General features: G+C 39.9%; 1 protein-coding gene across 2 annotated transcripts in view; it reads right to left on the reverse strand.

Annotated features, from left to right (window-relative positions):
- The window catches only part of LOC109931241 (tubulin beta chain-like), a 56,942-nt gene that overhangs the window by 13,813 nt on the left and 21,010 nt on the right, over nucleotides 1-22,119 (reverse strand). For both annotated transcript variants that reach the window (XM_048613317.1, XM_048613316.1), the window contains exon 2: nucleotides 12,209-12,317. In XM_048613317.1, coding sequence (XP_048469274.1) covers nucleotides 12,209-12,317 — 109 coding nt within the window. The remainder of the gene's footprint in view (nucleotides 1-12,208; nucleotides 12,318-22,119) is intronic.

Consider the following 22,119-nt stretch of genomic DNA (forward strand, 5'->3'; position numbering starts at 1 on the left):
TCTTCTGAAGAAGGGTCTAGGCCCGAAACGTCAGCCTTCCTGCTCCTCTGATGCTGCTTGGCCTGCTATGTTCATCCAGCTCTACACCTTGTTATCTCAGATTCTCCAGCATCTGCAGTTCCTACTATCTCTGGCTAGGAACATGACTATGTATAAATGTGAAGGCCACATCTTTTTATTGCCTTTATATTTAGACAGTGGGTTAAAAAGAGAACCATTACTCTGCAATGGTAAAACATCAAAAAAATCTGTTTCTTCTCTCCTGTGTGGAAGTATTAGAAAGTCTGCAGTAACAGTTAGCTGTCCTGCACTCAGTTTTCTCAGCAAATCTCCTGTTGAAGGAGAAATAAATCACCTTTAAAGACCATGAAAGGATGCATTCTCAACCACTGAATGAAAGAGAGCATTGTTACATAACACCCTCCTGTCAACAGCAAAGAACCAAAAATAAAATCATTGGATCCCTACAGTGTGGAAACAGGCCCTTAGGCCCAACAAGTCCACACTGACCTTTAGAGCATCTCACCCAGACCCATCCCCCTAATCACTACAGGCAATTTAGCTTAGCCAATCCACCTAACCTGCACATCTTTAGACTGTGGGAGGAAACCCATGCAGACACGGGGAGAATGTGCAAACTCCACACAGACAGTCACCCAAGGGTAGAATTGAACCTGGGTCCCTGGTGCTGTGAGGCAGCAGTGCTAATCACTGAGCCACCATGCCACCCTAAAAAAAAAAATGAATGCAACTACTCCAATCCTGTGGTCTAGACTGGTGCTACTGAACTGTGTTTCCCTGACCATCTTTTTCTTTTACCACATTTAAGATCCATGTCTTATCCGTCTTTGTGAAGGGGCAATACAAGAAGGAATATAGTTTGAGAGTTAAAAGTTAGGAATTCATATTTCCTAATTGCCATTGGTTAAAGACAATTTTTTTTTGTAATTAAGTTATTTTCTTGTTAAGTACAGAACCTTTAACTAGAGTTCATCAGTCACATAAAATTGGGTACTTTGGATAGTTTGACAAAAATCCTTTCGTGTTTATGACGACTACATGAATAATTGGGCCTGATTTCCAGTGCACTACCCCAGTGAGCCATGACATGAACAAAATCTTCAGTAAAAATGTGAAGTAGACATCGTCTTACCAGAGCATAGGGGTGCCCTGTCAATACAAAGAGATGACTGGTGGTGGTTTAACCTGAAGGTTACCATGCCTCTGGCAAGGGTAGAGGTTGAGAAGGGAAGTCCCTCATGGTAACCTCAGCCAGTTCAAGAATTGAACCCACATTTCTGGCATCACTCTACACTGCAAACCAGCCGTCCAGCTAACTGATCTAACCAATCCCTTAGTCTTCAATACTACGGCCATGATGTTGTCAGGGTCCATTGCCTTTGCTGTAGACAATGTCTCTAACCATTTAATGATGTTACATTGGTGCAAAACTTCATAAGAAGGTTACGTCTCTTTTTTTTAATTTAAAGTAAATCAGAATCCTGGATTGCAGGATGACAATTATTGCTGAAACCTACCTAGAATCAAGCCTAAGTGATTTGGCTACCACAGGAACACAGACCTGAGTTGAATCTCAAATTTTCACACCTTGATCTCTTTGGATCCAGATTTTCAGTCTCAGTCAGACCAAGAGAGCTGATGGGAAACACTGAAAACAGCAACCGCTGTTCCAAGCAGAAGATGAACTTATTTTTGCATGGACCACCAAACAAAATATTTGCAAGACTAGAGTTCCTGTTTGAAGAGCTGAAACTACTGAAATTTAGAGACCTTGGAGATTCCAGAGAACTTTTTGCTTCTCAAGTTAATTTGATTATATTCCGATTGAAAGAAGGAAATTTTAAAAGGATATTGGAAAACTTTTCTTGGTGGGATAGGGTGGCACAGTGGTTAGCACTTCTGCCTCACAGCACCAGGGTTCCAGGTTTGATTCCAGCCTGGGATAACTGTATATATGGAGTTTGCACATTCTCCCCGTGTCTGCATGTGTTATTGCTGGGCACTCCGGTTTCCTCCCACGGTCCAACGATGTGCAGGTTAGGTGGATTAGCTATGCTAAATTGCCCCATAGTGTGCAGGCTAAGTGGATTAGCCATGGTAAATGCAGAGATAGGGTTGGGTCAGGGTGGGATGCTCTTCAGAGGGTCAGTGTAAACTGAATGGGCTGAATAGCCTGTATCTGTATTGTAGGGATTCTATATTATTTTGTTAATGTTGAATTTATCTAGTTTGTTTTAGCAGAGACTTAATTTGAAATCTTGTACAACCTTTTGTACCAGACACTAGAAAATTTATATCTCTTTTTAAAAGTTTGGTCGCTGAAGATGAAGATGAAGATCATAACAATGTGGAATGAATCACATTGTTGAGGACTGACATCTATGATGGTACAATCCTCAGAATAGCATTTCTTCGCTGAAGTGTGAGACTCTATCATCTTTCAAAATGGGGATGTTTCCGGAGCCCACTCTTGTGCTAGATATTTAATTTTCCAATGATTTTCACAAATAGATTTGGAGGACTACATAGCTTTGATGAGATCCAATGATTGTAAGATCTCTGGTGTCTGTCTACAACGTGCTGCTTCTGCTGTTTACCAGGCATACGGTTTATGTTGTATCTTCACAAGGTTGGCACCTCACTTTTTGGTATGCTTGGTGCTATTCTTGATCTGCTCTCCCACACTCCTCACTGAACCAACTAAATCCTGTAATTTGATGGTAACAGGAGAGTGTTGGAGAAAATAGGCTACTTGTCTGGCCCACAGCACCTCCTGGATAATCCGTTTTTGAATTTCTAGATCTCTGAGTATATCCCTTTTAGCCTGGCAGTCATGCCCAAAACACTACGTGTGAAGGAAGAACTTAGACTCCACAAGGATTGTGCAGTGGACACTCTTACCAATAGTGCCAAGGACAGAAACGGTGACAGGCAGATTAGGAATGACGAGGTCAGGTATGTTTTTTTCCCTTTTGCTGTTTCTCTGCTGTAGGCCAGAATGAGGGTTTAATGACAATCCAGTAGTTTCATGATCAATATTGTTGACATTGATATTTTATTTCAGATATATTATTTGAATTTAAACTCTTCAGACTCAAAAGCATTCATCCAGGCCTCTGGATATTTAGTCCAGAAACAACACTGAGCAGCAGCCTCCATTTAAGGAGACCCATCAATACTTCTAAAAGGCAAATAGACTTTACAGTAAATATCAGTGGAGCCCACGTACATAGAAGGATTTGATTTTTTTTTTTAAAAATTACATTCCAATAACATTATAACACGGTTTTGTACTGTTGCTGCTTTCTCTATATTGGAGGGGAAGAATCCTTAAACCACTAAAGGATTTAACACACTAAATATCATGCATTCTTCAACCTTTGGCTGTTTCAGTCTCCGCGTTTGACTTGAATAAGTCATTAAATTTCTTTCTGCACTGCTCATCTTGATTAGCTCCCCACCTCTAGAACTCTGCCAAAAATGGATCTCCTTTTTCAGCTTCATTTTCTGCACTACATTTCTCCTATTACTATTTCAAACTTGATAACCCCTTGTCCTCTTGCCATACATCTTCAGACCTATTCAAACATTCACATCTACACACAATAAAAGCAGAAGTAGATCTGATCTGCTATTCGATAAGATTATGGCTAGTCCAATTGGGTTTCGAATTCCACATTCTCATCTACCCTTATCTTGTCTATCAAAAATCAATGCATCTCTAATTAAAGAATTTTCCATGACCCTGCCTCCACCACCTTCAACTCAGAGTGTTTTGAGGTTGCACAACCCTCACAGAAAGAAAAAAAATTCTCCTCATTGTTGTCCTGAAAGGAAGAAAGATTTGGAACTAAAAATAGCTTGAAATGGAAAAGGAGATTAAATTTAAAAAGTTTGAACTCAGAATACGTATGGAATTAGATAAACAGGACTTGGCCAGAGTAAAACTTAAACAGATACAAGGTAGCAGCTAGAAAATTATTTGGATCCCAATGAATTGATTTAACTAAAAATTTGCACTTAGTGCTTAAATTTACTGAGGATGAGTCAAAAGGTATTTCAACTTATTTGAAAAGGTAGTTGGGCAAATAAAGCGACAGAAGATATTTGGATCTAAATCTTATGGAGTGTTTCAACAGGTACAGCTATGGTCATGTATGCAAATTTGTCAGAAGAACAATCTGCTAATTATGAAACAGATTTAAAAAAACCTCATGGACTTGTCCCTGTGGTCTATTAATGAAAATTTAGAACAACAAGATAGAAACTTAAATTGGACATTTGCAGAATTTGTGGTTTCATTCACTGAAGTTTGAGGACAATTTGGAGAAAGTTAAGATAAATTATGATTATGCAAAAATTCAGAAATAGTAATTCCTGCAAACCTAAGAACTTATTTAGATGAGCACCAAGAATAACTGATCAGAGAAGCAGCAGTTCTGGCTGATACCTATGATATCTGACACGGTTATAGCTGCGAGATGATCATATGGAAATCTACAAGGAAATTGGAGGAATACAAAATCTGTAATAGAAATAGTACAGGTTTGGGGGAAACAAACAGAAGGATGTCAAAGCAATGAAGGAGAAAGACTAGAACTAAGAAGTGATATTAAAAAAAAACTGGACATACTTATAAAAAAAAAATGAAAAGCAGTAATCAGGATACTAGGTATTAAAACTGCAATGGGAGTACAAAAAGAATGTTTCCTTATAATGTACAAAGAAGGGAGAGATGACTTCAGTCAGTCATGAAAATTCTTTCTTGAATATTGATAAAGAGAATAGGACAACAGGACGTTCTCAACATTTTATCTCCGAAGGGGAAGTATTTCTTTACATTTCCTTACACTTACGAAGAAGGTGAACCAATAAAGATATTGAGAGATACTGGACTACGTCAGTCATTGATTCTGGTTGATGATATTGTTTGTCTTCAGGGGCTGGGGGGGTTGGGGGATGTTAATGGAGGAGAAAATGGAAGTCTATTAATTGCAGGCATGTGTAGAGATTACAAAACATTGTCATTTTACAGAGTCAGATTAAAGAGTGACTTAGTAAACAGAGAAGTTGTAGTTGGAGTAATAAAATAAATCCCTATAGAAGAAATTGATTTTATCTTGAGAAATTACATGGCTGACTTGAAAACACTAGCTTTACTGAAGTAGTGAAACAACTAGTAGAGGAAAAAAAAGAAACTGAGAAGGAACATCCCAGATTGTTTCCTAATTGTATTGTGACGAGATCTCAGGCACATAAAATTAGACTGAGAGAAGCAAAGTCTATGATAAAGGAAGATGATTTGATAATTCGGTCATTAGATACAATTTTCAAAAATGTAAAGAAAAGTGTTAAAGGTGAAGAGTGTGGGGCTGACATGTTTATCCCATTCTTCATTAACAGAATGCAACGGATACTGAATTGAAAAGAGTTACACCTACAGCTTGCTCAGAAATTGAATCACAGCCGATACCCAATGTTATTTTTTTAAAAAAAAATACTAATGAAGAAATGGGAGACCACCTCAAGTACTAGATACTAGCAAATGATTTATGGATCTGTTCAAGTGTGGCAGCAAACCTTTGCAATTGGCTCACAAAATTCCAATAACACATCACTTGGGTATTAGGAGAACACAGACTAAAATATTAAGATATTTTTATTGGCCAGAATGCATAAAGATATGGTCATATTTTGCCCGACATTCCATACATGTCAAGTAGTAGGAAAACACATATCATCAACTAAACCTTCGTCTTTCACCCCAATGTGAAATTTCGAAGAACCATTTACCACGGTCTTAACAGAATGTGTAGGACCCCAGCCTAAAACCAGGAATCTTTAAACAATTTTGCATGTTTGCACAAGATTTTCAGAAGCAGTGTCTTTCAGAAAAAATGCTGCTAATGTGAGAGTGGAAAAGTTCAATTTATTTTACAAGGTACAAATTACTCAAAGAAATACAAAGAAATTATGACTTGTTTGGCATTAAATAATTTTCATCTGCTTATCTCAATGTATGTTGGAAAGCTGTCATCAAACTTTGAAGACTGTGATTATAGCTTATTGTCAGGAATTTCTAATGATTTTTATTGGAATGAAGGAATTCCCCAGTCATGCTTTGCCATTGGGGATGTTCCAAATGAGTGCATAGTTCTTTGGAATTGATATGGACTCAAGGTTTTGGACCACTCAAACTAATTAAAGAAGTGATCAACCAAAGTTTAGAGACTATGCTTCCAGCCTATGTTTCGAGTTTCAGAGAAAAACTAACTAAAGGATTTGAGTTGGCCAAAAAGCATTTGAGGAATGCTCAACAAATAATGAAATCTAAAGCATATAACAAGGCACAAACTCAACATTTTGCTGCTGTTAGTATTGTTACTTGCCTTAGGGAGGGGGGGGGAGGGTCACTGAATGCAACTCTTTCTGGACTGTATCAAATCACAGACAAACTCCAGACAGAAGAAACAAGGGTCAGTAGTCTGTTATGTTTATATGGTAAAGAGATATTTCGATGAGGGAGTGGGGGTTATAGTCAAGAGAAAATTATTGGATGAAGTAGAGAGTGAAATGAAAATGAGAAAAATTGGTGAATGAATCCGAAGTTGAAAATTCAAAAGCTGATCCCCTGGCAATCACATTGGATAATAAGGTAAGGGAGCATAATATTTAATCTTCCCAAAAACAACTGAAATGACTTACAAAGGCTATTACAGACTAATTCATTGATTTGTGTGAACAGGTCAGCCACAATGTCTCTGGCTGTTCTTGATGTATTACCTATAAAACAGCATCCTTACAGACTCAATCCAGAAGATTAGCTGAATGAGGTAAGGGACTAAATCCATGATATACAATGGCATTACTGAATCAAGCCAGAGCAGCTGGAGCTCTACAACTGTGATGGTGTCTAAACTGGATGGGTCGCTAAAAGCTTCTATTGATTATCAAACAATCAACACACAAAAAAATCAAATGCATGCCCTAATCAAAGATTGGAGGACTGTATTGAAAGAACTGAATGTGTGATTCATCACCAAAATTGATTTACTAATAGGATATTGACAAGCTCCATTGACTGCTATTGTAACATTGGATTAGCTTTATCAATGTAAAGTGATACTGTGTAAAATAAAAAAGGCAGCAACAATGTTCCAATGATTAAACAATAAAGTCATCAAGGTACTATGTAACTATTATTTACATCAATGCCTAAATTGTGTTCAGCCACATCTGGCAGGAACATTTACATCACCTGATTGAACTGTTTAATCAGCTGAAAAGAGACAATTTAGTGTAAATCTGGTGAAAATTAATTTGTCAGAGCAAAGGTTGGGCCTCATTGTGTGAGAAGGCCAAGTGGATTTTGTTGGAAGTTTGTTCCTTTGACAAATTTAGTAAAGAAAGAAAATTTGGATATAGGAATGTCAGAGTGCCTTTGACAATCCTAAAGCTGTGCTAGCAATCACACTGGTTTTAGTACCACTGATCTACAAGAAGCCATTCAAACTCCAAGACCATAGGATATAGAAGCAATAAGTAGGCCATTCAACAAAATCACAGCTGATCTGATAATCCTCAACTCCAGTTAACTGTCTTTCCTCCATAACGCTTAATTCCCTTAGTGATTACAAATCTGTCTCAGCCTTGAAAATACATAAGCAAGCTTCTGCAAAGAAGAATTCCACTGATTCACGACCCTCAGAGAAGAAATTTCTCTTAATCTCTGTTTTCAATGGGTGACCCCGTGCCTTCTGGTACTAGACTCTTCCACAAGGGGTAACAACCTTGTTGCATCTACCATATCAAGTCTTCTGAAAATCTTAAATGTTTCAATTATATCACATCTCATTCTTCTAAACTCCAAAGTGTATGAGCCCAACCTACTCAACCTCCTCATAAGAAAATCCCTGCACACCTGGGATCAACCTAATGAACCATCTCTGGACCGTCTCCAATGCCAGTACCTCTTTCCTTAAATAAACAGATGAAAATTATTCACAGTATTTCAGGTATGGTTTGACTTGTGCCCTAGCAAAATTTCATTATTTTTATAATCCATTCCCTTTGTAATAAAGACCCATTACACCCCCACTGAATTCTGATGTTAGCTTTTTGTAAATTTTTCATTCATCCATGAGATGTGGGCATCATTGGCTGGACCAGCATTTAATGCCTGTCCCTAGCTGCCCTTGAGAAGGTGGTGGTGAACTGCCTTCTTGAACTGCTACACTCCATGAGCTGCAGGTTGACCCGCAGTGTCATTAGGGAGGGAAATTCCAGGATTTTGACCCAGCAACCGTGAAGGAATAACAATGTACTTCCAAGTCAATATGGTTAAGGGGCTTGGAGGGGAACGTGCAGGTGGTGGTGTTCCCTTGTATCTGTTGTCCTTGTTCTTCAAGATGATAGCCTCCGTAGATTTGGAAAATGCTGTTTAAAGAGCCTTGATGAATTTCTAAAGTGCATCTTATGGATGGTACACACAGCTGCTACTGAGCATCAATGGTAGAGGCACTGAACTGTTTGTGGATGTGCTGCCAATTAAGCAGGCTGCTTTGTGTCAAAGATAGTGTCAAACGTCTTCAGTATTGTTGGAACTGCACTCTTTCAGGCAAGTATGGAGTATTCCATCAGACTCCTCACTTGTGCCTTGTAGATGGTGGCTTTGGGGAGTCAGGAACTGAGTTACTTTCTGCAATTCTCCTAGCCTCTGACTTGTTCTTGTAGCCATTCTATTGAAATAACTAGTCTAGCTCAGTTTCTGATCAATGGTAAGCCTCAGGATGTTGATAGTGAAGGATTCGGTGATGGTAGCACCTTTGAATGTCGGGGACGATGGTTAGCGTATTTCTTATTGGAGATTATCATTGCCTTGCATCTGTGAGGTACATATGTTACTTGCCAGTTTTCAGCCCATGGCCAGATTTTGTCCAGGTCTTGTTACACTTTGACATGGACTGCTTCAGAATCTAAGGAGTCATGAATGGTGCTGGACATTGTGCAATCATCCCCAGTTCTGACCTTGATAAAGCAGCTCAAGATGGTTGTGTTAAGGACATTAAAATGAGGAACTCCTGCAGAGATGTCCAGGAGCTGAGATGACTGACCTCCAATAACCACAACCAACTTACTATGTGCCAGATATGACTCCAGCCAGATTTATGGATGAGTCCTCTGTGTTGCAGCTTTAGTCTTTCTCCATTTTAATAATATTCAGCTCCTCTGTTCTTCCTGCTAAAGTGCATACTTTATAGTCTCCCACATTATAATAAATCTGCCAAGTTTTTTGTCTATTCATTTAATCTGTCTATGTGAAGTTTCTAAGGTTTTAGAGTAGATTGGTAGCTCGCCTTGTGGATGTTCTGGTTGGTTGGCTCACCAAGCTGGTTCATTGTTCCGCAGACGTTTCATTACCCTGCTGGGTAACATCATCAGTGCAGTCTCCGATGAAGCGCTGTTGTGTTTTCCCACCTGTTATTTAAACTCTGGTGTCCGTTGAGCTGGATTACCTCACTTCCGGTTTTCCTTTGCAATGGAGTATATACGGGGTCTAGCTCTGTGTTTATTGATGGTTTTCTTAGTGGAGTACCAGGCTTCTGGGACTTCCTGTGCTTGTCTCTGCCACGCCTATCCCAGGATCCTGGTGTTGTCCCAATCAAATTGGTGGTTTTCCTTATCCATGTGGATGGAGATGAGTGAGTATTGGTCGTGTCTTTTTGTTGCCAGTTAATGTTCATGTACTGTTGTGGTTGATTTCCAATGTAGTGTTTGTCGCAGTCTTTGTGTATTCTGAAGGCTAGGCTCCTTCCTGTCTGTCCGATGAACATCAGCTAGCAGCAAAATGGCTAGACAAACTCTCCTTAATATCAGTGCACTCAGACAATGAAGGCCATCAGTTTAACTAGGACATGGTAACCATAGTCGCCCAAGCCAAACATGGACTCGCACGGGGATTCCTAGAGGCATGGTTCTCCACCCGTAATGCAATCAACATACAGAATTGGACCCCATATACAAAACCATACAGATCAAAACCGGAAATGACACTACTCACATAATGGACCAGACAGCATAAATTCCAAGCGGAGTACAATAACATTTTTGCCAAAACTTTAAATCTGTCTGTATCCATTTCAGATTCGTTGTGACATTCAAGTCACTAATATATATTGTATCTAATACATAATTGTGCCTCCAGCACTGATCCCTGTGGCATTCCACTAGCTAGAGGTTGCTATCTTAGAAATGTCTTCCTTACCTCAATTCTCTGTCTTCTAATAGCTAGCCAATTAGTTGGCCTGTTGAGGCTAGAAACATAGTTATGGGTGCTGTTTACTACAAGATTTCAAAATGGGGTTTGAACAGCCTGTCAGTTTTATTTTGAAGTAAATGAATGCACGTTAACAGAAATGTTTGACAGTAGAGAAAAATATTGCGTCTTGTGTTGACTTTTCATCAGTTTGAATCTAAACTGTTATTTACACATCCTTTGATTTTTTTTTTCCTTGGAGAAATTTCAGGATAAGTTCTAATGGCAGTTTCAGTGGCATTTAATCCTCCAGCTGTACAATTTTAATATTCATTCACGTGCCTGGAAAACCTATCAGGCAGATCTCATTCTGGGATCTGACATGTTCAGTAGTACCATCAGCTGGGATCATATGTTGAATTCCCACTATTCTGGTGACATGATACAACCTACCTCTAGTTAGATTTTTGTCCATTTGGAATATTCAGTCCACAAAGCAACAAAATCATTAAAAAAAATCTGAATGTCAGAGAATTCAAAGGAAAGACAAAAATGGCAGGATACAGCTCTAAAAATCTCTGGTCAGCAAATAAAATTCAAACTGGATGTATGTTTTGATATCACTGATGGGGTTTAGAATTTCCAGATAATTTGGAAACACTGAGGCAATTCATGTATGAAACTACCTTTCAAACAGGCAATAATATTTCTGCATAGCTTAAAAATACAGCCTTGGGGTAGAAATGTGGACATACCTGCCTTCAGCTTGCAGGAGGTGGAAGCTAAAATCCCTGCTCATCTATAAGGCAGCATGAGATAATAACCCTTTTTATTTAGGCTTACTCCTCAATAATATTAAGCTGATATGGTAAGAACAGCCTGCCAGCAAAGATGAGGTTGTGTCATAACAGTCCTAGGTGGAACAGCTGGACTTGGAGAGAGGGAATTGGATTAGGGAGCTACAGCCCAGATTCCTTAAATGTCAGTTTGGGCTCACACTATTGCTCCTCTTGGCTCCAATTTCAGCTAAAGTCAATTTCAAAATACCTTTTTTGGGAGCAAGTAGTCCAGAGCTGGTTTACTGTGCATAGTAGACATCAACTGGCTCAAGGCAAATCAATCTTAGCAGGGGAGGCCTCAAACAGGCGTCAGGCATCTTATTTGCACCTGTGAACTGTTCAATGTCCATCCAGCATCTTATTTCCCTGTCCACCAGACTGAGACATTTACTATTGTTTGGCATCAAAAAATATTGCTCAACATCCAAATTCATCTTCTGACAATCACTGCATTTGTTTAGATTCTGACATCTTAAACCATCTTTTGCTTCAATTAAAATGGAGGAATTTTTTACAAACCCATTAATTTAATATCAAACCACTGATTTCCTCGATTACACTACTCGGAAGTACGCTTGTTAATAGGAGGAATTTTCATGCTCATTATCTCCTTTCAAAGCATACCATTTAAGTTTAATAGATACCTCAGCAATATAACTGTGGTTTATTCAACAGCAAAATTAGAAGCTTTGATCTAATTCACAAACTTGTGATTGTCACTGAAAACATCCCTGTCTATACTATTGAAAGCTATACATTTTTAAAATTCCATTGGCTAAAAATTTGTTTGTGAAACTCTACAATTTTTAAAGATAGCAGAGACTCACAGTGAACTTAGTTTAACTGTGTGCCAAACTCCATCTGATACCGTACAGCCCTGTTACAGTTCTCCAGCTGATACCAGCACTCATGTTTTCACAAGCCAGAAATTAAAGACCAGACTTACTCATATCAACAGAGTTTTAAACAGAAACTCCCTATAAAGCAATTTTTTTAAAGGAGTGGTATTGAGACAAGGATGGCATGTTGGGAGAAATCACTACTCTTATCTATATTATACAACCTAAAATATGTAAAATATGCCAATTAATACCTGTAGCCTCATTATAATAGACATTAATTCTCTCCAGTTGGAGATCACTGTCTCCATGGTAGGTTCCGGTAGGATCGATGCCATGCTCATCACTGATAACTTCCCAGAACTAAAAAGAGTATAAAGTCAATATTAACATATGTAAATCAGTTCAACATATTTAAGAGGACTAACTTTAGTATGCATGGATACTATCATTAATAGGGGCACACTTATTTCTGATCCCTGGAGAATTTTGCTCTTTCACTCTAGTTTACTTTTCTCACCACCCCATCTGAACAAATGAAACAATATCTACCTGTGCTCTTCAAATAAAAAGGAATCAAGTACAGGTTCAAGGTGAAAAGGATGACACAGGAAGATTGAGGCCTGAATAGCGAACTCCTACAGGGAGTAGCTAAATGGAAAAACAGCAAGGATGTTATGCTGAAATGGATAAAATGAACTGAAAGACTTTCTTGAGCCAAGCTTATTTCATAACGTGATTCAATAAGCAATATAACAATTGTCCCAACTTCATAGTAACCAGGAAAACAGCAGGGAGAAACCTCTTCCTGAATCAAATTATTAAATTTCACTTGCTCATGTAAGAATGTTTTTCCTCCCTTACTCAACAATAACCTGCTTGCTGGTGCTCAGTTTACAGTCCATTAGAACTACGTAGCTCTCAACCCCACTGCAACAATGGACAAACAGCTGAATTCAAGAACTCTGGGGGACAGTCTCCAGTGACTGGTGTTACATGTAGCATTACGAAATATGGCTGTGGTTATTGGAGGCCAATTATTTCACAGTCAGGCAGTCACTGAAGAACAGCATACTGTGTCCAAGTACCTTCAGCTGCTTCATTTCTGACCTGATGATGGTTGTTAATAATGTACAATGTTCAACCCCAACTGTGATATGCAATTCCTCAGATACTAAAATAGTCTATTCCTAAATGCACCAAGACTTGGACAAACATCCAACTGGAAATGCTAAGTGGCAAAGAAACATTTGCACTGGACAATAACCATCTCCAACAAGAGTCTAATCATCTACCAATGACATCTCATTCCCATCATCAACAGCCTGTGGACCAAATGCCTTGAGACCAGAAACTTAAGTGTCAGAGCTACTCAAGCAGGTCAGAGACTCAATATTCTTTGTGAATGGCTGTTTCTGATTCCACAAACTCATCTTCCACTTACCAAACACAAATTAGGTGTCTAATATCCATCACTGGTCTGTAGCAGTACTGTTACAATATTATTCAAGCGATATTTCCCTTCCAATCTCATTTCAGGGATGGGATGGATTGCATCACATGAACTATAGCAGTTTAAGGTAATAACTCATGAATACCTTCTCAAGAGTAATTAGTGGTAGGCAATAATTGCTGATTATTTTTCCAGTGAGACCAATTTATATAGCCACTCTTAATTCAATCCCCTCAATAATTCTGGTTGTTCTCTTCCATACCCATTTAATTACTGTGAAATCTGATTCATACTACAGTAACTAAAGCTGTACATTATTTCAGGCATGGCTGCCAATTATTTATGAATTGCTTTAAACCATTGTTTTGGTAATTGAATTGGTTGTCAGTCCAGGGCCCCAGCATTTTCTTTCCATTCAGCAACTGGACCCTTTCTCAGTTTTTGTCCCTATATGAAACACTCTTGCATTTCTCTACAATTTTCACATAACACCTAATTTACCCAAGGAGATTCAATTTCTCCTTTTGTTTATTCAGTTCAGTTTTACAGTTTAACACTTTCATTAGCTTTGTAATATTTGCAAATGTATCCATTGTTTGTGACTCCAAAAAACTCCAGGAAAAAAAAAGGTAAATAAGAGACTGAAGTAGAAACGTCTGTGGGAAAACACTAGTCTCCCAAGATCAGAACAATTGCTGTATCACTAACCTCTGGCCTCCATTGATCAACAAATTATGTATTCATTATAAAATATTAGCACTGATCCTGCTTTATTTTAAATCTCAGCCTTTCCAGAGGAACTATATTTTAAATTTTAGCAAAATCCAAGTACAGTAAACTTTGTTATCTGGTACTCCTAACAACCAGAATTTCTGATATTCCCCTAATGCGAATCATCACTTTATCATTTTAGGAGCTATCCAGAACCCAAAGATGTCCTAAATCACCTTGATGTTGCTCTGCAAGCTCGTGGTAGAGGTGATGGTAATCTTTTCTAATGACAGCCACCACTATAATTTTTAATTTTATCAATGTGTGAATGCTGAAGTTCAGCCTACCATTATTAACATCAATTAAATCAGAGAAAGGTTGTAACAGAAACATAAAAGGGCAGCAATGGTGTCTCAGTGGTTAGCTCTGCTGCCTCACAGTGCCAGGGACTTGGATATAATTTCAGTCTTGGGTGATCATCTGTGTGCAGGTTAAGTGGATTGGCCATGCTAAGTTCATAGAATCCCTACAGTGTGGAAACAGGCCCTTTGACCCAACAAGTCCACACCGACCCTCAGAGCATCCCACCCAGACCCATCCCCCTTTAACCCCTCCTAATCTAGGTATCCCTTGAACACTATGGGCAATTTAGCATAGCCAATCCACCTAACCTACACATCTTTGGACTGTGGGAGGAAACCCACGCAGCCAAGGGAGAACGTGCAAACTCCACACAGACAGTCACCCAAGGGTGGAATTGAACCCGGGTCCCTGGTGCTGTGAGGCAGCAGTGCTAACCACTGAGCCACCATGCTGCCCTGTTGTTCATAGTGTCTAGGCAAGCTGGTGGATTGGCCATGGGGAAGACAGGGTTACAGGGATAGGGTAGAGGGGGGTGGGTCAGTGTGGCATGCTCTTTGGAGGGTCACTATGGACTTGATGGGCTGAATGGTACTTCCACACTGTAGGGATTCTATAATATCTATGAAGCAGGAGTAGGCCATTCAACCCCTTGAGCTTGCTCCCCCATTCAGTATAATCATGGCTGATTATCAAGCTGAATATCCAAATCCACCCCCCTCCCAATCCTATTATCCCTTTAGCCACAAGAGTTACATATCCTTTCTTCTCAAACTCCTTCTTGAGATGGAAATGTAAAAGAATTGTGGCGCTTTGAGTAAAGGTAGAAGGAAAATTGGAACAGGAATGTCAGTAGTTTATTCAATAAATCTTCCAGGGCTTGTATTAGTGCCTAATTCCTCCTTTGACATGTTCAGGGACAGTTGTAAGAGATGCTACGGATTAGTTCAATTCGAGTGTTTATATGTTGTCATTACTTTATGTTTTAATGTACTATTGAAGCTTAGAAGTAAAAGAAAATTTTCTTAACTTCCTGAATACTTGCATATCATTTTATATTTCATTCTTTTGAAGTTCATCCTAAAAGTATTTGTGCAGTATCTATTGGTAAATGTAACTTTTAAGTGGCATTTTTGATTAGTCAGCAGAATCTATTTCCCACATAAATATTTCACTGTACAGAACCTCTCTACTGCTTTATGCTTATCGATCTCTTATGTTCACCCTAAAACTAGATTAATGAGGTAGGCCCTTATGCACACACATTTTATTTCCACAAGATGCATAACAATTTTTATCTCTAAGTTTTCATAACTTTACCCACAATGGATATCAAGCTAGACTGTAGTTGCCTAACTCACTTGGCTAACTTTCTACAGCTACCTTTACCTTTGCCAGTATTCAGTAATTTCAGAAATATTTGTTCCAGAGTTCCCGAAATATCATCCCTTAATGATCCAAATATGGGTTTTATCTAGCTGGTACTCACTAGAGGTTTTCAAACAGATGTGCAAATGAGGTGGTGGCAATGTGAAAAGTGTCACAACTTACCTCAGAAATACACTATGGTTCATTTTCCAGGTCTAAATAGGTTGTCCGTCTCCCTAAGTAAAAGAATTATTTAGCACCTTTGTAGTCTGTGTAGCATCAATTATCCCAATCTCATTCAGTCCCACACACAGAGGCCCTACTCTTGATACAAAAAAAAGTCGTTAACCTCTCTGCCCTTACTTAATACAAATGAATACAAATGTTTTTTGCTATTTTGATGCTCATCTTAGCCACTAGGCATGCCTTTTGGTATTGAATCAATTTTAATTTCTGGCCATTGGCCTTAAATGCTTATTTTTGCTTCTTTATGAATTGCTTAGTAGTTCCATTCCCAAGGAGGACCTGACAGTTAGTGCGAGGATCCACAAGAATCCACCTCACTTATTGACCAAGCATTTCTGTGCCAGCAAATATGATGAAACCTGGTATGTTTCCTCATTAGTGCCAAGGTCAATGTTGCCATTGAACATCTGTAGAATACCAGGCTAAGTTGGTGGGATGGGGTGGGTAGAAGATGGAAAACAGAGAGGGTTTGTGGTCTACATCAGTACCAGTGACATGGGTGAGAAGATGGATGAGATCCTATAGTAAAATTTCAAAGAAAGCCAAAAATTAGGGCCACAAAGGCAATTCTCTAGAATAAAAACAGAAATTGCTGGTGAAACTCAGGAGGCCTGGCAGCATTATGGAAAGAAACCAGAGTTGATGTATTGAGTCCAGTGACTCATCAGAACCACTTTATTCCCAGAGATGCTGCCAGACCTGCTGAGTTTTACCAGCAATTTCTGTTTTTATTTCAGATCTTCAGCATCCACAGTTCTTTAGTTCAGTTATCTCCAGATCATGCCAGTGCCAGGCGCTGGTGAGTGCAGAAATAGAAGACTGAAACAGTTGATGCATGATGGTCTGAAAGGAGGTCTCAGATTCAGGGCAGCTGATGACTAGTGGAGTTATATATTAAAGATGTGGACAAAGGAACTGAGGGCACTATTGCTAAATTTGCAGATGACACAAAGGTAGGTGGAGGGTCAGGTAGTGTTGAGGAAGCGGGAGGCTGCAGAAGGACGAGGATAGGCTAGGAGAGCAGGAAAAAAAGTTGCAGATGGAATGTAATGTGGGAAACTGTGAGGTTATGCACTTTGACTTGATTTATTGTAGTCACATGTAACTCCAGTTAAAAGCTTTGTTAGATCATAGTAAGCAAGGACATACAGATCATAGGGTGCTTAGACAAGGTGAGACATACAGGTTACACTGCACAGGAGGTACACAAAGCAAGATCAATATGAAGAAGATCAACACTGTTTGAAGTAGACTGTCCATTCATCAGTCTGATAACGGCAGGGAAGAAGCTGTTCTTGAACCTGTTCATGCATGTGATCAAGCTTCTGAAGAGGTTGAAGGAGTGCATTACCAGGTCTGAAGGGTCTTTGATGATGTTGGCAGCCTTTCTGCAGCAGCAAGAATTGTAAGTGGAGTCCATGGATAGAGGCTGGCTTCCGTGATGGTCTGGACTGTGCACACAATCTTCTGTAGTTTTACAGTCCTGTGCAGAATAGTTGCTGTACCAGGCAATTATGCCCCTGGATAGTATGCTTGGTAGGAAGAATAGAGGTGTAGACTATTTTCTGAACAGGGAAAGGCTTCAGAAATCTGAAGCAGTAAGGAATCCTCGTTCAGAATTCTCTTCAGGTTAATATGCAGGTTCAGCTGGCAGTTAGGAAGGCAAATGTTACGTTAGCATTCATTTCAAGAGGGCTAGAATACAAGAGCAGAGATGTACTGCTGACGCTGGTCAGACTGTATTTGCAGTATTGTGAGCAGTTTTAGGTCCTATATCTAAGGAAGGATGTGCTGGCCTTGGAAGGGGTCCAGAGGAGGTTTACGAGAATATCCCCAGGAATGTAGAGCTTGTCATATGAGTTGAACACTCTGGGTTTGTAAGTCATGGAGGTTAGAAGTATGAGGGGAGATCTTACTGAAACTGATAGGCCTGGATAGAGTGGACATGGAGAAGATGTTTCCACTGGTAGGAGAGACTAGGACCCAAGGGCAGAGCCTCGGAGTGAAGGGAGACCCTTTAGAACTGAAATGAGGAGGAATTTATTAAGCCAGATGGTACTTAATCTGTAAAACTCATTGCCTTAGAGGGATATGGAGGCCAAGCCATTTAAGTGTATTTAAAAGAGATAGGTAGGTTTTTGATGATTTTTCTCACTCATAGGATGTGGGCGTCTCTGGTTTGGCCAGCATTTTTTGCCAATCCCGAATTGCCGAGAGGGCAGTTAAGAGTCAAACACATTGCTATGGATCTGGAGTCACAGGTAGGCCAGACCAGGTAAGGATGACGGAATTCCTTCCATAAAGGACATTAGTGAACCAGATGAGTTTTTCTGATAATCAACAATGATCATCATTAGACCCTTAATTTAAGATAATTCAAAATCTACCATCTGCCATGGCAGGATTTGAACCTAGGTCCCTAGAATATTAGCCGACTTTCTGGATTAATAATCTAAGAATACCACTAGGCCATTGCCTCCCCTATTGGTAAGGGGATCAAGAGTTACAGGGAGAAAGTAGGAGAATGGGGTTGATAAATGTATCAGCCATGACTGAGTGGTGGAACAGATGTATTGGGCTGAAATGGCCTAATTTTGCTGCTATATCTTATGGTCTGCCAGACCTGCTCAGTTTCTCCAACATTCTTGGTGTTTGTTTCAGATTTCCAGTGTCTACAGTATTTTGCTCTTATTAAACTGGAATCAAAGATTGGCAGGAAAAATTGTAACAGAATAATGGACTGCCTTTAGAAAAAAATGGTTCGGGTACAGTCAAGGTACTTTATCACAAGAGGGTAAGATAGACCAACCACAGTCAGAACAACAGAAAAAGCTGAAACTGAGAAAGGTTACACAAGAGTTTTTTCCAGATTGTAATTTCAAGTGAAAACAAGCCTGAATGTAGAATGTTCAGCAGAGAAGTGAAAAAGGAAATGAGACACAAAGACAGTATGAGAAGAGACTGGCAGCTAACTTAAAAGGAGATCCAGAAATCTTCTATAGGCATGGAAAAAGTAAATGATAGCTCATAAGGCCCAAAAAAGGAACCTATGCCTGGAGACAGAGGGCATGGCTGAGATACTAAATGTATATTTTGTGTTTGTCTTTATCAAGGAAGACAATGTTGTAAAATGTTGTGCGAGGATGTATGCATTGACTAAAAATTGATAACAAGGAAGCAATAGAAAGGCTAGCTACTAGCTACTAGGAGGAGTTTTACAATCTTTGCTTTAAATCATGTGGTCGGATAATCCCATCTGTCAATAGTCAACTACTCCAAAGGACAGTCACAAAAAAAATGTTCAACATGGACTCTTGATAAGCAGTGAAGAGAAGAATGGATTTTCACACTAACAGAATTACATCCAAATAATTGTTTGATGGTACAAGATCTGTAGATCGCCTTAGAAATTGACAGCGCTATATAACCTCAGTTTCAACCTAACAGAGGTCCTTCTGAGAATGATGCAGGGAAAATACTAGGGAACCAGGAAATGACAGAGGTGTTCAACAAATCTTTCCATCTCTTTACGACAGAGGTTCCCATAACGTTCAAAATCAACAAAATTATCAAGGGTGGGGTTTGGAAGAAATAAACACAATAACAATCATGAGGGGAAAAAGTACTCGGGGAAATTGTGGGGCTAAAGATTGCTGAGGTAAGGTGAGGTGAGAGTGACAGCCTTTAACATCAAGGCCGCATTTGACTGAGTATGGCATTGAGGAGCCCCAACAAAACTCGAATTAATGCGAATCAGGGGAAAAGCTCTCTGCTGGTTGGAGTCATAGCTGACACATAGGAAAATGGTTGTGGTTGTTGTAAGTCAGTCATCTCAGCTCCAGGTTATCACTGCAGGAGTTCCTCAGGGTAGTGTCCTAGGGCTAACCATCTTCAGCTGCTTCATCAATGACATTCCTTCCATCATAAGGTCAGAAGTGGGATGTTTGCCGATGATTACACCACATTCAGCACATTCACCACTCCTCAGAACCTGAAGTAATCCATGTTCAAATGCAACAAGATCTGCACAGTAACCAGACTTGAGCTGACAAGAGGCAAGTAACATAAATGCCACACAATGCGAGGCAGTAACTTTCTCCAACAAGAGACAATCTAACCACTGCCCTTTGACATTCAATGGTGTTACCATCACTGAATCCCCCACTCTCAACAACCTGGAGATCACTATTGACCAGAAACTCAACTGGACTCACCACAAACACAGTGTCTACAAGAGCAGGACACAGGCTAGGAATACTGCGGCAAGTAACTCACCTCTTGACTCCCCAAAGCCTGTCCATCATCTATAAGGCACAAGGAGGAGTGTGATGGAATACTCCCCACTTGCCTGGATAAGTGCAGCTCCAACAACATTCAAGGAGCTTGACACCATCTAGGTCAAGGACAAAGCGGCTCACTTGATTGGCACCACATCCACAAGTGGTTGTAGCAGTGTGTACTATCTACAAGATGCACTGCAAAAATTCACCAAAGACCCTTAGACAACACCTTCCAAACTCACAACCTATCATCTGCAAGGACAAGGGCAGCAGATATATGGGAACACCACCACCTACAAGATCCCCTCCAAGCCACTCACCAACTTGACTTGGAAATATATAGCAATTTCTTCAGTGTCGCTAGGTCAAAATCATAGTCTAGCTACAGTTCATCACCAACTTCTCAAGGGCAACTAAGGACAGGCAGTAAATGTTGGCCAGCCAGCAAAGCCCATGTCCCACAGAGACTAAAAAAAAAGAACAATTAGTGCCCTGGACCTGATAGGTTGCATCTTAGGATTTTAAAGGAAGTAGCTACAGAGCTTAGTATTGTAATCTTCCAGGAATCCTTAGCTTCTGGAAAAGTCCCAGAGGACAGAAAATCTGCCCATATAACACATTTATTCAAAAATTGACAGTCGCAAAATGCCTGCCACTGAGAAAACATTAGAGTCTATTATAAAAGATGTAATTGCAGAATATTTAGAAATACGTAATATAATCAGCACAGTGAGCATGGCTTCATGAAGGGGAAATCATGCCTGACAAATATATTACAGTTCTTTGAGGAAGTAACAAGCAGGATAGGTAAAGATGAACAGTAGATGTAATATATTTGATTTCCACAAGGCAGTTGATAAGAACATAGAACAGTATAGTACAGTACAGGCCCTTCGGCCCACAATGTTGTGCCGACCTATTATCCTACTCTAAGATCAACTAACCTGCATACCCTTCAATTTACTATCATCCATGTGCCTATCCAAGAGTCACATAAATGTCCCTAATGTATCTGACTCCACTACCACTGCTGGCAGCACATTCCACACACTCACCACTTTCTGTGTAAAGAACCTACCTCTGACATCTCCCCATTCCTTCCTCCAATCACCTTAAAATTATGCCCCCTCTTATTGTCATTTCTGCCCTGGGAAAAAGTGTCTGGCTATCCACACTATCTATGCCTCTCATCATCTTGTATACCTCTATCAAGTCACTTCTCATCCTTCTTCGCTCCAATGAGAAAAGCCCTACCTCCCTCAACCTTTCCTCATAAGACCTGCCCTCTAGTCCAGGCAACATCCTGGTAAATCCCCTCTGCACCCACTCTAAAACTTCCACATCCTTCGTATAATGAGGCGACCAGAACTGAACACAATATTCCCTGTCAACAAGGTGCAGGGCTGGATGAACACAGCAGGCCAAGCAGCATCATAGGAGCAGAGAGGCTGACATTTCGGGCCGAGACCCTTCATCAGAAAAGGGGGAGGGGAAGGGGGTTCTGAAATAAATAGGGAGAGAGTGGGAGGCGGATAGAAGATGGATAGAGGAGAGGATAGGTGGAGAGGAAACAAACAGGTCGAAGAGGCGGGGATGGAGCCAGTAAAGGTGAGTGTAGGTAGGGAGTTAGGAAGGGGATAGGTCAGTCCAGGGAGGACGGACAGGTCAAGGGGGCGGGATGAGGTTGGTCGGTAGGAGATGGAGGTGCGGCTTGAGGTGGGAGGAGGGGATAGGTGGGAGGAAGAAC

The sequence above is a fragment of the Rhincodon typus genome, chromosome 28, assembly GCF_021869965.1.
Source record: "Rhincodon typus isolate 14 chromosome 28, sRhiTyp1.1, whole genome shotgun sequence".
NCBI lineage: Eukaryota > Metazoa > Chordata > Chondrichthyes > Orectolobiformes > Rhincodontidae > Rhincodon > Rhincodon typus.